The 15,075-nt window shown below is 45.3% G+C and overlaps 1 protein-coding gene across 3 annotated transcripts in view; it reads right to left on the bottom strand.

Moving 5' to 3' along the window:
* Positions 1-13,260: 13,260 nt before the first annotated feature.
* Positions 13,261-15,075, bottom strand: part of MPPED1 (metallophosphoesterase domain containing 1) — a 66,035-nt gene continuing 64,220 nt past the window's right edge. For all 3 annotated transcript variants that reach the window (XM_086740531.1, XM_086740610.1, XM_086740695.1), the window contains exon 7: positions 13,261-13,728. In XM_086740531.1, the coding sequence (XP_086596657.1) occupies positions 13,610-13,728 (119 nt within the window). In that variant the 3' untranslated portion in view covers positions 13,261-13,609. The remainder of the gene's footprint in view (positions 13,729-15,075) is intronic.

Raw genomic sequence — 15,075 nt, 5'->3', positions numbered from 1 at the left:
AATTAATTTTTGTCTAAAGATACACATCATATCTTGATTTTAAAATCGACAGTTGCAAAGAATCAGCGCAATCATTCAAAGTTTTTAGTGACAAATTACTCTCTTTGTAAAGAAAACACCATACACACCCATATGAATACATATATATGTATTTTTAAGATGATGTTATTTCAGATATGAATTTGCCTCTGTGCAGCTTTCCAGCTTGTGCACCCTGAGTTACATAAAGGTCACGGTGAAATCATCCTGAGCCTCTCTTTCAGCAAGACAGAATGAGCTCCCCTGATTTTCACTTCTTTGGGCAAATTGTACAGTCCTTTTCCCATTTCTGTGGGTCCTTCTGGTGTTGTTTCCAACTTCTCAAAATCACGGTGGAGTCGGAGATGTCCGAACTGGGACATTTTCAAATCTTAGCCATAGAGATGCCAAATGCAAAGGACATGCAGCCTCCTTCTGCCAGCTTTGCTCACTCAACTGCTGTGTTTGCTCTTCTGGCCATGGCACTGGCTAGGGACACCAGGCACTTTCTACCAGCCAGATTCATATCCGAGTTCTTTTTTTTTTTTTTCTTTTTGAGCTTTTCTCCCCAAGGGCAAAATCAGTGAGGCCCATGTTCTTGAGTTCAGGGATATGACTTCATACACAGCCATACTGAAATGTAGACCAATTTGCTATTTTCTAAAAATTATCTAGATTGGAGTGTACCTGTAAACCATCCTATTCAGTATTTCCTGCAGTCCAACACTTGATTCATCTATAAAAAGTGTCAGTAACACGTGTTTTTGCAGGGGAGATGAGTTTCCCGATCAAGATATAGCAGTTAAATCATGTCGGGACAGGAACCACTTCCTGGAGGACCCTACAAAACATATAACCTCTTAAAGATGATTCCTCATTTAATTACGTCGGTTAGGTGGTTTTTAATTCATTTAACGGGTGCCGTGTTGAAATTATATCATTCCAGTTCCCTACTCAAAATACTAGGCAATGGTGCCAAGTCATGTGCCTTACAGAAGTCTATTACCTTAACGCTGTTTCATTTGTCATCCAAACTTGTAATCTCATAAAAAGATATCAAATTAGTTTGAGAAGAGTAATTTTACTTAAATCCACCTTGATTAGCATTTAATTTTATTAGCCCCTTTTAATTCTTTATTACTCAAGCCTTGCACAATCAATCCCATCACTGCTTTTTTTTTCTGGGGATCAAAGTCAGGCTAACGCTCTCTCACTTTGGCCATCCTCTTTCCCTTTTTAAAATATTGGCAAAATTTCAGCTTTCTCTGGACTGCTGAGACTTCCCTCATATCCTAATGTGTCTGAAATTTCATTATTAGCAGTTTAAAAAGCTCCTCAGACAACTTCTTGGATACAAAGTTCTAATTAAAAAAAAATTGGTAATTGCTGTTTAACGTGATGTTTAAGGACTGCAAGGCTTAAAAGTATTTGGTCACCAGCAGAATGTTGTGTCCCACTACCACCTGGTAATTCTGTCTGCACAGAGCAAAGACATTTATTTAAAAATTCCACTTTTAAAATAATACTGTTGATGAATCTCACATTCCCATTTACTTTTATATTCTTACCATTACCATCTCAAGCCATTGATACTCCCTGTGCACTTCCTGCTTTCCTCGGCATGATTTAACACAAATTTCTCCCTTCATCTGTTGATACACATCTTTTTTTTTCCCCCCAGTTTGCTTTTATATACCTTCAAAAACAGGATGGGTTTGTTGTTTTTTTTTAAAGTAGTTTGGGTCTTTTTGGATTCTGGGATGATTCTTTGTTAAATTTGATTACACAGTTTGAAAATACCATCTATATTTTCCTGCTTAAATGTTTTTTCTCCTAACTGATGTGTTAGTATTTGGCTTTGTGAAATTGCCCTTTTGAAAGGCAAAGAGTTTATCTGACTTGTTCTATCTCCTTATTTTATGTTCACATAGTGGATGTGATCAAAGTCATGGCTGCTGATACCTCAAGCTGCTTCAGCATCCTTGTTCTGTGAACCACTTCTCCTTATCCATGAAGACGAGACGTGACGTAGATGTTGTTCATGCCGAAAGAGGCCTTTTTGTCAGAAAATTGACATCTGGGGGTTTTAGAAATTCTGGCAGACAGAAATCTCCACTTTATACCATTCATAACGAACTGCCTCACGATGACAGGTGTGTGGTATGTTGCAAACATTATTGGCGTGTTTAACTAGTAGTCATCCTCTTTAGGGGTGACTCATAAAGCTCAATTGAATTTAATGGTGTCAGGCACATATCATCTGGAGGGACACCTCAAGCTTTACTTCTTAGGTCCAGTGGATGAATAAATACTCCAGTTGACTGACTTCATAGTTGCCAGCATCACCATTCTATACTGTGAGCCAGTTTTATTTCCCTTTTGTCAAGTTGATCTTTTCTAAAGAGATTATAAACAAATTAATCAACATTCCTGTCATGTGTCATCCTATTAGGTTTCATTAATATCAGCTAGTTCAAACGCATGTTTCTAAACAAGCGATTTCTATTCTTTGCATTTATTACCCGGGCTTTTAATCTTGATACATAATCAGTTTATGCTTTTCTGCACAGCATAGTCTTTGTCTCTGTTATATGTTGCCAACACAAAGATTTTTTTATGGTCTGAGGGTTTGGTGGTCCTTCTTTTCACACACTTCTGTTAACTGAAATCCCTCCTTGCAGCTCCAGACAGCCCGGTCTTCTGCAGGAGAGGAGCTCTTCCAAACGGTGCAGTTTTTCCGGTGTCCTAAAAACTCAAATTCTTTAACTTATACCTCCTAGTTAAGCAGTGTTTTCACTGTCAGGTCCATGCATCATCTCATTTCCTTCATTTACTTCCAAGAGGATACCTTGGACATCCCTCTCCCTCAGCTCCTTTTGAGCTGCATCACGAATCAGTGCAGTGGAGTCTTCTGGTTCCATGAAGTGTTGTCCTTTGTGCTGTGACTCTGTGTCAGTTCATCACTCTGATGTCAGCCTGTCGCTTGGAGAATATTTCTTCCTCCTCCATGCAACAGGAGTCGACCTGCCTCCCTAGTTTTGTCTTTTTCTGCTTCTTCCCGGTACCCAGTGCAGGGTTGTTCTCTGCAATCCACTGTCCCAGTACAGAAAATTTCTTAGGCTTGCGGAAATAGTAAAAGCTGTGCACCGTATTTACTTATCAAAGGCAATCATCAATGGAACAACTTCTAAAGCAAAATCCTTCCCTGAAGAGTGAAACTTTTTGCTTGCTGTAGCTCGACCTCCTGCATTTGAAGTCTCGTATCCCAGCTAAACATGAACCAAACCGCCACAGTTTGCAAGGAAGTACATAGCCCAGCACGCTGAGCGTCCGACTCTTACAGGGATAAAACTCCGCTGAGGCAGGGGCACGTACCTGTGTCCTGCTGAGGAGCTGTTCCACTTTGAAGATGTATTCCCTTGAAAAGCTGCAATGTCCCTTGGAAAACAGTCACATAAATAAAGTGCAAATGGGTTATAAATTCAGCTGTAATGAGCACAATCTTCTGTTAAAACATGACCAGAGTGTTTCCCCTGGAAAGGAGGCTGCTCTCACATGTCCAGGTGAAGTGAAGGTCCAGCACGGCAGGTGTCCCTCTCAACTGCTCCAGCTCAACTAGAAAAGGGCTTAGTGCAGAGATAAACATGGCTACTCTTGAAAACATCCCGAAAAATTGAATAAGCCTTAGAGTGTGGTCATATGAGGATGCTCTTAGCTCAAAATTATTTAGATCCTCTTTTTGCTGAGGTCAGTGCTCATACTTCTACTGACTTCAATAGGACCAATAGTCCATATTTCTTCACCATAGTTCTTCTTTCTGCTATCTCAAAACAACCAAAGCAAGTCAAGTTGTTGCACTGAAGACATCAGAGCAGAAGAAAGAAAAACAGCAGCTCCAGGGTTTTGCTCTGGCTCCCCACCTAAAGTTTTGGAATGGCTGGAGCAGCCAAATGGACGTGCCAGCTGACTGGAGGCCACATGCCAGCTCTGAGCCAGCCACTGTGCAGGACATCACCATGCAGGACGTCACTGCATAGCAACATGGGCTTGGGGCACTGGGCACCAGGAACAACGCAGGTGACTTCCCTTGGGAAGGCAGGACATGAGCTTTCCCTTCTACAAGGAGGAGCATTTTACACCATGAGGGTGGTCAAAGACGGACACAGATGCCCAGAGGGGTGATGAGCTCTCCATCTTTGTAGGTACTCAAAACTCACCCGGAGGAGCCCTGAGCAGCCTGCCTGGTTGGATGTCCTTTGAGCAGGGGGGTTGGGCTGGGTACCGCCGGAGGTGCTCCAACCTGAGGAACTCAGAAACCAGACTTGGGTCATTTTGGTCCTCATAGAGTGAGTTGGTTTCCAGATTCAGTGGACCTTGGGCTTCTGACACAGTCTTGCATGGATTCAGCTCAGCTTTGCTGGTATCAGCACCCTCTTCTTGTGGGAACAGCTTTGCAGTTCTCTGTAGCCATGCACACAGGACAGGAAAAGCCGCTGTGAAGCCATTGAGAAATCAAGAGAGGTAACTGCCTTTTACATCTATAAGAAATTTTTAAAGAATAGAACCAGTCTTTTATTTTTCTTTATTAAAAAATAAAAATCCCACATACCACCTTCCTATTTCAACTCTGCATGTGGGCTGTGCATTCCTGATGATTTTTAGACCCACACCACAATTACTGAATAGAACCGCTGTTAATAACACCAGCCTGGAGACCACTGAGACAACACTGTTCTTTAAAGGACACTCTCCTTTTTTGCTCAGAAACAGAAATGAAGCCAACAAGGAGCACGAAACGTCACCGTCACTTCTGAGAGCCCCATTCAAGTCATTTGCTTTCATACATTTTGTTGCTTTCCATCTCCCAGCTTTGAGTTCCTTTTGTTGTCTGTAACAGATAACACCAGCTTCAAAGTTTGGAGGAACCGTTCCTCTTCTGCCGCTGTTGTCCTTTTTTCTTTTATTCCTTTAGCAATTGTTGATTTTTTTTGCAAGTTAAAAGGAGCTGCTTTAACAAAGCATGCCCAGGATCCAGGAGAGCTGAGCATCTTGCACTGCAGTGTCCTGAGCTCGTGGAGGGGTGGAAGGACCCTTTCCTGCACAGAAAACGCAGCTGCACCCTTTGCCCCTCTGTCTACCCAGCCTTGTGGGCTTGGCGAAGAAAATCCTACTCTTCAGATCAAAATCTGTGCACTAAAAGTTCCTACACCTTTACTTTAAGGGATGGCATATGCTCAGGGGAAGGTGGATTAAAAGCAATTCAGAAATTCTCTACTCTCAACTTAGAAGAGAGCACGGTATTTCCAAGTTTACTGCAGCGTTAGTGAGCGCTCGCTGTCACGCAGCCAGCACTGACTCTGGTGCAACACCCTGACGCAGAGCTGAAGGCAGCTGATGAAGTGTCTTCATCATAGTTTGCCGAGTGCCTTGTCTATATTTTCATGATTTATTACTTCCCTGACTTTCTTAGGTGCTGGGAGGAACAATGAATCAATCCAAGCGTTTTCAGAGCAGGGACTGCTAATTGCGTGAGCTCTGTTTACCGCTCGAGAGCTCCAGTTTTGACAAGTCTCTTGACCGCGTGTTAATACGTATGATTAATTATTGTTATGGGCGTCCGCAGAAATGAGCCAGACAGGTAACACTTCAGAGCTACTATTTCTTTCAGAACGAGCAATAAACATAATTATGCACACACGGTGTTACAAGCGTAACAGGCGGGGAAAGAAGGTGCTTTGGAAGGTGTGCAGGCACACAGTTGCTCCCCAGCGATGAGCACCCAGAGGGCACAGGCTGAAACGATGGGGCGGCAGGTTCGAAGCAGTTACTTCTCTTGACTCCTTGGCGGCTTCACAGCGACTTTTCCTTTCCTGTGTACATGGCTACAGAGGACTGCAAACAAGGGCAGAGGTGCTGCATCACCCAGCGCATGAATGAGTGGAGGAAAGCCCAGTCGGAGCGCCACGGCCAGGCCATGAGATTACTGAGGTGCCAAACTTTTATACTGTTTCACAAGCAGACAAGATCCCAATGCTGGGAGACCCTGCTGGACACATATCTCTGGAGGCTTGCTCTGCTCTGCTGTGCTTTGCTTTGGTTGCCCTGGGGAGGAGCCACCTTTGCTCTGGCTGGCACTGGTCCGTGTTCCCAATGGAGCAGGGCTCTTCCTTCCCTGCAGAGCGAACCCACCCTGTATGGAGGTACCCACTCACCTGAAGAGACTCAGAGTAACGCCAGATGTCCCCAGGCTCACCCCAAGCAGAAGGACCTGACCCCTTGTCCTGCACCACTCCTGGCTTGTTGCATGTCCCTGGAAGTGGTGCTGATGAAGAAGGTGGCAGAGTTTGTCTGTGGGCTCAAAAGCAAGACCAGGATAGGGTAAGGCTCAGACATCACCCCTGGGGAGACCCTAGAGGTATCCAGGGGAGGGGTGCCCACGGTGAGAGGTTGCTCAGGGAGCCTCACTGCAAGTGGCACAAAGTAGCAGGGACAGACAGGACTGACTGTAGGAAGCAGAGGAGTTGGTGACAAAAGGAAGGTAATCGGCAGCCGACACACGTCTATGTGAAGCAGCTCTCCGCTCATTTTAAAATACCAGATAACAACAGATGCAATCAGAATGACTGTGCCGTGCAACAGCCTTATGAAACAGTAGAAGAAATATAAATACAAGTTTAATTGCCCACTCCACTTGAATTGCTTTATCCTGCGTAACTTCATTATTTCTGGAAAATTTGTCCCAGACCATTATGGTGGGAAGTAAAAAGTTTGCAGGAGGCTATGAAATTTCCCGCCGCAGCAGCAGCAGCAGCCTGCCAGGGCGGGTTATTACACCGCACAGATGAGAATATTTCTGTTTGCACAAAGCCCTCCGTCAGCACGTTGGAGATGCAGTGCCGTGCTGTGCAGCTGGGAACCCGACCATCGCTTCTTCGCATCCCTTCTGTCTCAGTGGAGAGGCAGCACCACTGGTCTGAAATGGAAACCCAGAAGGAGAGGGGCAAGCCTCTCTCCAAAATCTACAGCACAGGACACCGGGGTGGCCTGGCTCTGTGCCATGCAGAGGTGTGGACGGTGTCACCTACCCCATGCCATTGGCTTCGGTTCCATGCACCCACAGGTAGGGTCCCCGCTGGGGCGCACACTGCGGTGTCCCCAGCCGTTCCCCCATGAACAAGGGGGCACTTGCTGGGGCAAGGCACCCCAGGACCCTCTGTGACCCCTCCAACCGCTCCAGTGGCCTCTGTGGAAAGGTTCGTACCACCAACACCAACAGCCTCTAGTATTCCCAGTTTGCACTCACCAGGGAGCGGGGCCAGCCCCAGCATCCCGCCTGGACCCACAGTGAGCCCACAGCCCGGCTCAAATCGCGGTGGGGAGGGAGAGTTGGGGCTGGGCAGGTGGGAAAGTGCCTCAATGTCACCTTCACCTCTCTCCAGCATTTAATGGGTATTGGGTAGCTCAGCTGGTGGGGCAGAGGAATTTCCCTACCCTGATTTCACAGTTTAACGCTATTGTAAGCCGTTGCAGCATGTTTATAGCATCCAGCATTTCCCCATCTGGCCCTCCCCAAGCTGCTCATCCCATCCGGAAAGCAGAAAGCATTAAAAAAAAAATTTAATGAAAGCGAGCGAAACGGCGAACCTGTCTGGGTCATCGGTTCCTACGGCAGCCCCCCCCAGCCCCAAGGCTCGCTGCGAGCAGGCACCACAACCTTCCCATGCAGCAAAAACCAGAGAAGCAGCAGTTGTGCTACAGGGATTTGTTCCAAGTGAGTGAAGAGCATCTTCTCCAGCAGCGGGAAGCGATTTGTCCGCTAACCATGCCTGGATTGCACTGGTCCGGAGCAAACGGCACGAGCGTGAGGGCATGTTGTGTGCCGGCCTGGCAGCAGGTAGCGAGGTTAATTGTTCGGTTTTAGCCCGTCGTGCTCTAGAGGGGTAATTCACTTTGCTGGATGAGGGGTGGGGGGAAAGCCAACCAGTTTGCGGAAGAGAAAAGCCTGTTCCTTTAATCTATTTGAAAGCTTTGGGTACATCAAAGTCCTGGTGAGAAGAAGTATCTCTGATATGTAATTGGTGTGGACACTTGCAAAGGTTTTCATAAAGACCTTTGTGAAAGAGTTGTTCGTGAGAGGCAAAGAAGGGTCATGGGTCAGGCACTAGCCAAGAAACAAAAACCCCAAAAGGAGGATGAGGACTGGGCAAATGTCACACTGCTCCGCACCGCACCTAACAGGACCCCCAGCCCCAGGGCTGCTCACCACACAGGGCAGATGAAGTGCCCCCGACAGCAAAGCCCAACTGGGGGCGATGAGGATTGCAAAGGGCACCACCAAAGACAGGGGAACGGGCCAGAGCTGGGGGTAAGGATCCCCACTATGGACACAGTCTGGGCAGGGCTCCCCGGAAGGAAGGAGGTGATGGCTGTGAAAACCAGGTAAAGCCAGACCAGCTGTCACCTCCCAAAGAGAAAACCCAGCTAGGACCATGGGCCCCATAGTCCTCTACTGAGGGTTGCAAATCATAGAATGGTTAGGGTTGGAAGGGACCCTCAAGGGTCCTCTAGTCCAACTCCTCTGCAAGGAGCAGGGACATCTCCAACCAGATCAGGTTATTCAGAGCCAACTGAGCCTTGAACCTGGCCTTGAATGTTTCCAGGATGGGGCATCCACCACCTCTCTGGGCAACCTGTTCCAGTGTTCTAGCACCCTCATTCTAAAAAAATTTTTCCTAATATCTAATCTAAATCTACCTCCCTCTATTTTGAAACCATTACCCCTCGTCCTGTCACAACAGGCCCTACTGAACAGTTTCTCTCCATCTTTCCTGTAGGCCCACTTTAGGTACTGGAAGGCTGCTATAAGGTCTCCCCAGAGCCTCCTCTTCTCCAGACTGAACAGCCCCAACTCTCTCAGCCTGTCCTTATAGGAAAGATGCTCCAGCTCTCTGATCATCTTCGTGGCCCTCCTCTGGACCCTCTCCAAATGTATATTATCATCCCCCAAAATCTTAAATAAATTAAGAACAAAATTGGATAAAGATCAGGAGAGAAAGTAGCAGGGAGCTGTGTCCAAATGCTCAGAGAGGAAGGAACAGGAGGTCCTCTTCTGGCATCACTGCCTCTCACCAAATCCCAAAGGACACATCAAAAGAGAGGAGGGGAGCGTTTTCGAGATGGAAAGTAAGAGGTTTAGAAATAGAGCCTAGCTAGAATTGAAATTATTTTAATTTCCAGACAAAGTGAGTAAAAAGCAACATAATGGCAGTATACAAAATAACGAATGGGACAAAGAAGGTACATGTAAGTACTGCTATTTACACTTTTCACATAAAAAGAGAACAAAGGGACAGTCAATAAACCTGAACAGCAGCACATGAACAAGGATAAGCGAAATACTGTTGTTCTAATGTACTGTGCATAATCACCCAGGGAGCTCACTGCTCCAAAATATCGCTAAAATTGCAGATGCAGAGAGACTTGCAAGAAAGGGACAGGAATGTACCTGAAGAGAAGAACATTTGCAGTTATATTCAGTCTATATGAGTTACATTAGCAGTGAGCAATAATATGGGTTTTTAAGAGAGAAATTCTCATATAAACAAGAATAAATGGGAGTGGGGGCAAAGATCCCCATGGGCAGATTATTCAAAAAATTGCCTTCTAAGGAATGTCTTGTTCCTCCTTCCTCTGTAGCATTTATGTTGGCTGTTGGCTGCAGTCAGCAACTGGAGAAGATGAACTACACTTCTTATTCCCTCTGCCTCCCTCCTGCAGCAAGGCTGGAGCACCCTCCCACCTGGTCCATCCCCGCGCATCACCCAGTTTTCACCTTGCCTCCCCCAGCCACCTCACCGGTGGAGCACCCGGCAGGGCCAGCCACCCTCCTTGCCACCAGCCTCGCTCCCTGCAGACACCTCCTTGAAGACCATCGTAGTTTTGAGGTCTCTGGCTTCAGGGGCTACCAAACAGCATCGTCTGAAAGCCTAAACCCAGTTCCCCAGCCTGGGGTGCAGCTGCGGTGGGTGGGGGCTGCCTGGGAAAAGGCAGCTGCTCAGGCGGGTGCCAAGTCCCAGCTTGCTCGTTCCTTGTAGCCAAGGAACATTTCACATCCTCAGCCATATGTGACTGAGGGAGGTAAAAATAATCCTGTCTTTTTTTTTCATTAACATGCAGAGCTATCTCCCCTATTCGTCATCAAAAATGAACTGAGATTAATCTCGGTAACAATTCTGCCTGGTGATGGGAGTGCACGTATTAGTGATACACATCAGCACACCTTCGCCAGCGATGCTACCTGGACAGGTATCAGTGAAGGTCAGCAATGGGGAGCTGGGGCAGGAGATGAGAGACCATATCCCTGAATTTCAGTATAGTTGACAATTGCTAAACCACGTTTGTGGAAACCTTCCTTTCATGGCCTCCCCAATCTGAGGTACATCACATTTGAGACAAGAAGCCTGGACCTTGACTGTGTCCCACAAAGTTAAAATAATAGTCACCTTGCCTTCATCTCCCTTTCTGTGAGCTCTGTGTCCTTACACTCAGCTCAGAGAATAAACCATCCTTCCCCCGACTGCTGCCAGCTCCCGAAGGACAGCATCCCAGTTCCCGACTGCTTCCCAGCTCTGTTGCAGCACTCCCTCCCATTAGCTTTTCCCTGCCTCACGGGCGCATCCAGCGTATTCCCCCACCAAAACACATCAGTGAGAGGAAGCACTTGCTGCTATCCCCTCTGCAACCCCAACTTCCAACTTGCTGCCTTCTGCAGGACATGTGGCCACCTGAAGCTGGCAGACAGAGCAGGGCGCCTTCTGCCCATTGCCCCCAGACCCTCTGCCAGCTGCCCCCCTCCAGCTGATCCACAGCCCGTCCGTCGCGATGAGAGCTTTAATGTCCCACAGGCTGGCTCCTACACCTGGAGAAGAGAGGCAGCCTTTCCCACGTGGAGCTGAATGCACGAGGTGGATAGAAACAGGCCTTATTTTTTTTTGTTGGGTTTTTTTTTGGAGACTTTATTTGTCTAACATGCTTGACCAAAAATTACAACAACAATCAAGTTTATGCCAAAATGATTAAATAACCTTTAAGCTTTCATAGCTCAAGTACTTTAAATGATATTTTTGAAGTAACAGCTGCTTTCATATCCTTTCCACATAAAAATACACAGTATTTTGAAGCTACCTTAGGAAAAATTATTTTTAAGAGAATAGTTTATGGTCGACATAGAAATTTTGTTGAGGCTAATAAAAGGACCTCTTCCCCCCACTTTAACATTTTAGTCTCTTAAGTGCCGTGAGCGAATGTAAACATTTCAGACTTCTTTAACATACAGCCAATTTCCTGCCACATTTGTTTCAAACCGCTTGAATTGTGACTTGCTGAGACACTTTTATTCTAACTGCACGCTATTGCTCATCTTCCCAGCGATGGCGGGAGTTCATATTCAGCCTATGAATTTCAGTCCTTGCAGATTTAGGAGCTGATCTGCAATTTCTACACCAAATAGTTTTGACAAAATTGGCCCCCTCTGAATTCACGGCAAACTGCTCACACGCTGGTGAACTATTCACCCTAAAACCAGTTGCAGGCGCCGCCAATCGTTTTGGGTTTCGTTTCAGGAATAAGCAGCAAATTAGTTTAGAACCCAAGTCACCCAACAGCTTACAAGAACTGTCAGACGCACGACTTGTTTTGTGTCCCGGTGGTCTGGAGGGTCCACAGAGCCAGTTAGTCACTGGGCTTGAATGTCGCAGCTCCCAGTAGCAGCTGGGAGAGCTGCTGCCCACGGGAAGTCAGCGAAATGCAATGTTTCTGCATACCTCACTTGGAGCAGAGGCTCACATAGCCCGGTTTTGCGACACAGGTATTTTAAATCGTGCACGCATATTGACCTATCAGGCAAAAAGTAACACACGCAATTATCCAGCGCCCTTGTGCAGAAACGGCCTATGCACAGACCTGCCAACAACCCTGTACCAGTAGTGCGATGATCTGCCCAATGTGTGTGAACAAGATTAACGTCCAGATGCTGTCAGCCCCAAATTCAGGATGCCCACTTTCAGCATGTTCAAGGTTCCTTTGAACATGGAGAAGTTTGTTAGTTCAAGGCAGAAACCCATTTCTTGTAGGGCACCTTTGAAGTACCTTTTTTTTTTTTTTTTTTTTTGTGGGTTTGTAACCAATTCTCAAGCTTCTGCCTAGGACAGGATTGAATGCCAGCAGCTTCAACACCTCCGTCAACCTGCAGAAAAGCTGCATGGGCAGTACTAGCGCTGGCCATCCCAACCAGCTCCTGACACGTCCCCTGCTCTGCCTGGCGCCACATGCAACACGACGGATGTATTTCAACTTGGCTGATGACTTTGTCTTGGGCCTCTCTCAGCAGTGTCCATGAGCGGGCAAACAGCAATGGCAGGTTTTGTGAGGTGACCCTGCCCTGTACCCATGGGTGTGTACTCATCACTTGCTGCACTTACGCTACTACATAGCTACCCAAAAGTGAATGCCCAAACTCCACCTTGAGGTGATTCCCTCCAGTTGACATCCACAGCGTTCCCCAAGGACAAAAGGATCACAATGACATTTAATGAGTTCTGACTGGGGCCAAATTCAAACCAGTAATCTCATTATTGGCTGCATGTCCCATTAATAGGTTTAAACAAAGAGTCCCAGTGGGTTTTATTTAAAATACCACTGCTGAACACTGGGTGTGGTTTTTGTGTTTTTTTTTTTTTTTTTCTGCTTTTTACATACAATCACTTATCGCCTTACCACATGAAAACACAGTTATATTTTTAAATTTTTTTTTTAAGGGAAATGTCATCCTTTTTTTCACAGGCGAGTCCAGGTTACAAATTCCTGAGTTTATACTGCACTTAACGCAGTCTCCCTTCTTGAATGTTGAGCTGTTTACAGCATGCCGGCAATATGCACCATTTCCCTTACCATCTGCAATGCCAGATGTAGTAAAACTTCATTTCAGTACAGTGAATTAGGGCCTCTATTGCATTGGTTTTGAAGAGATGCAAAGACTTAAGACCTGGAGGACTGGCAGTAATCTCTTTCCTCCTGTGACTGGTCATTCGTGCACCATTTTTTATACTTGCCATGTTAATTAAGGGAAAGTATCTCTACTACCATTTTTCTTTTACCAAAAGCTCACTGGGAAACATCTGAAATGAGGAGATCCTAGTCTAAACACTTAAGTTTAAACTGCAAACTTTCTTAAAGAAACACTCCTTTGAAAGACATTGTTCTTTTAATAAGTCCAATATAATGTACGGTATATACAAAAGTCCCTACTTGAGAGATATATATATGTATATGTATATATAGATGTGGAATGCATTCACTTTTCTGTGTTCACAAATATTTTAATGGTGAAATGTTAAAGTCTTTAATCTGTTTCTGGCACCAAAATGTCTTTGTTCCTCATTCACTTGTGTCATTCAAAATTTATCTGTGAAGAGCTAGCAGGGAAAAAAGAAGAAGGTTTTTGCTTTGTTGTTGAATGGTTCCCTATCGGGATTCTCAGCCAGCAATATAAAGTTGCTAGTGTGTTGGGCACAACTTGAAATCCTCATTATAATCATGTGTTCCTCGGAGTAGGTAAGTCAATAACTATAGGTGGATTCAGTGGCTGGTAATTCACAGTGCACACAGATGCATTCACATAGGTAGTAGTTCCATCAGCCATGACACCATAACCTGTAAAGAAAGAAAAACTCTGGTTACTCTCATTATTCATTATCATCTTCTTTTTTTTTTAAATTAATCATCTTTATCACACAACAGTAAGTGCCACATTTATTACTCACAAGGAATTTAAAAATTCTCTTCCTGCAAAACATAAAGGTGTCCTTAATGAACACCATCTTTTTGTCCTATAGCAGAACCTTTTTTCATTTTTTAAATGGTGTAAGAAAAGCAAAATGGACCCTCACTACCTAGTGGCTACAATCTCTGACAGCCAGCTAGCCAAACCTCCTTAGAAAGACTGATATTTTTCTCTGCAATGCTTTTTTCTTAAAACCTTCCCAGTTTTGGGAAGAATGAGAAGATAGAGCTTAGGCAAGTACAGCATTGAAAAAATCACAGAATCATAGAATGGTTTGGGTTGGAAGGGACGTTTAAAGGTCATCTGGTCCAACCTCCCTGCAAGAAGAAGGGACATCCCCAACCAGATCAGGTTGCTCAGAGCTCCGTCCAACCTGGCCTTGAATGTTTCCAGAGATGGGGCATCCACCACCTCTCTGGGCAACCTGTGCCAGTGTACTACAACCCTCATTGTAAAAATTTTTCCTTATATCCAGTCTGAATCTACTTCCCTCTATTTTAAAACGATTATCCCTTGTCCTATCACAACAGGCCCTGCTAAAGAGGCCCTCCCCATCTTTCTTGTAGGCCTCTTTTAGGTACTGGAAGGCTGCTATAAGGTCTCCCTGGAGCCTTCTCTTCTTCAGGCTGAACAGTACAGCTTTTAAGCAACCAATGAAGAAAAAGCATCGCCTGACTAAGTAGAGTATGTGTGAATGTGCACCTGGGTGGGACTTGTCTAGTAGGAACCTCTTCTTCCCATGTGTTTGAACTTGTTGACCAATTTCAAACAAATTTGATGGAAAGACACTAAAATGCCTGCCTAGGCAGAGAAAAAATGGCTTTGTTAATGCATTCTCTGACAGACAAGGCGAATTCACATTTCATAACACTTCCACAGGAGAAAACACCCTTCTGTATGTCTCACCAGTGGTGAAAAACCTTCAACTACATCTCATGTCTGACTAGACACCCAAACCAAACAATTCCAGATCTAAATCTGCAGAAAATTGAATTTCCAGTTCTAACGCCGGTAGAAATACAGTGAAAGGCCACTTCAGAAAGTGAAGAAGCAGCCTTTTGACTGCCCTGGTGTTATGAAAAATTAGACACAGTCTCCATTGTCAATAATCTTCTCATGAATGACGAGGAAGAAACATAAGTTTGATTACACTAAAACTAAAAGCTTAATGTTGGAGAATTGCATTGAAATATTAAGATCAATATGAAAAAAAATGC

Source organism: Chlamydotis macqueenii, chromosome 1, assembly GCF_036417535.1.
Source record: "Chlamydotis macqueenii isolate bChlMac1 chromosome 1, bChlMac1.mat, whole genome shotgun sequence".
NCBI lineage: Eukaryota > Metazoa > Chordata > Aves > Otidiformes > Otididae > Chlamydotis > Chlamydotis macqueenii.
Note: the sequence above shows the minus strand (reverse complement) of the source record. Positions and strands in the feature narration are given on the sequence as shown.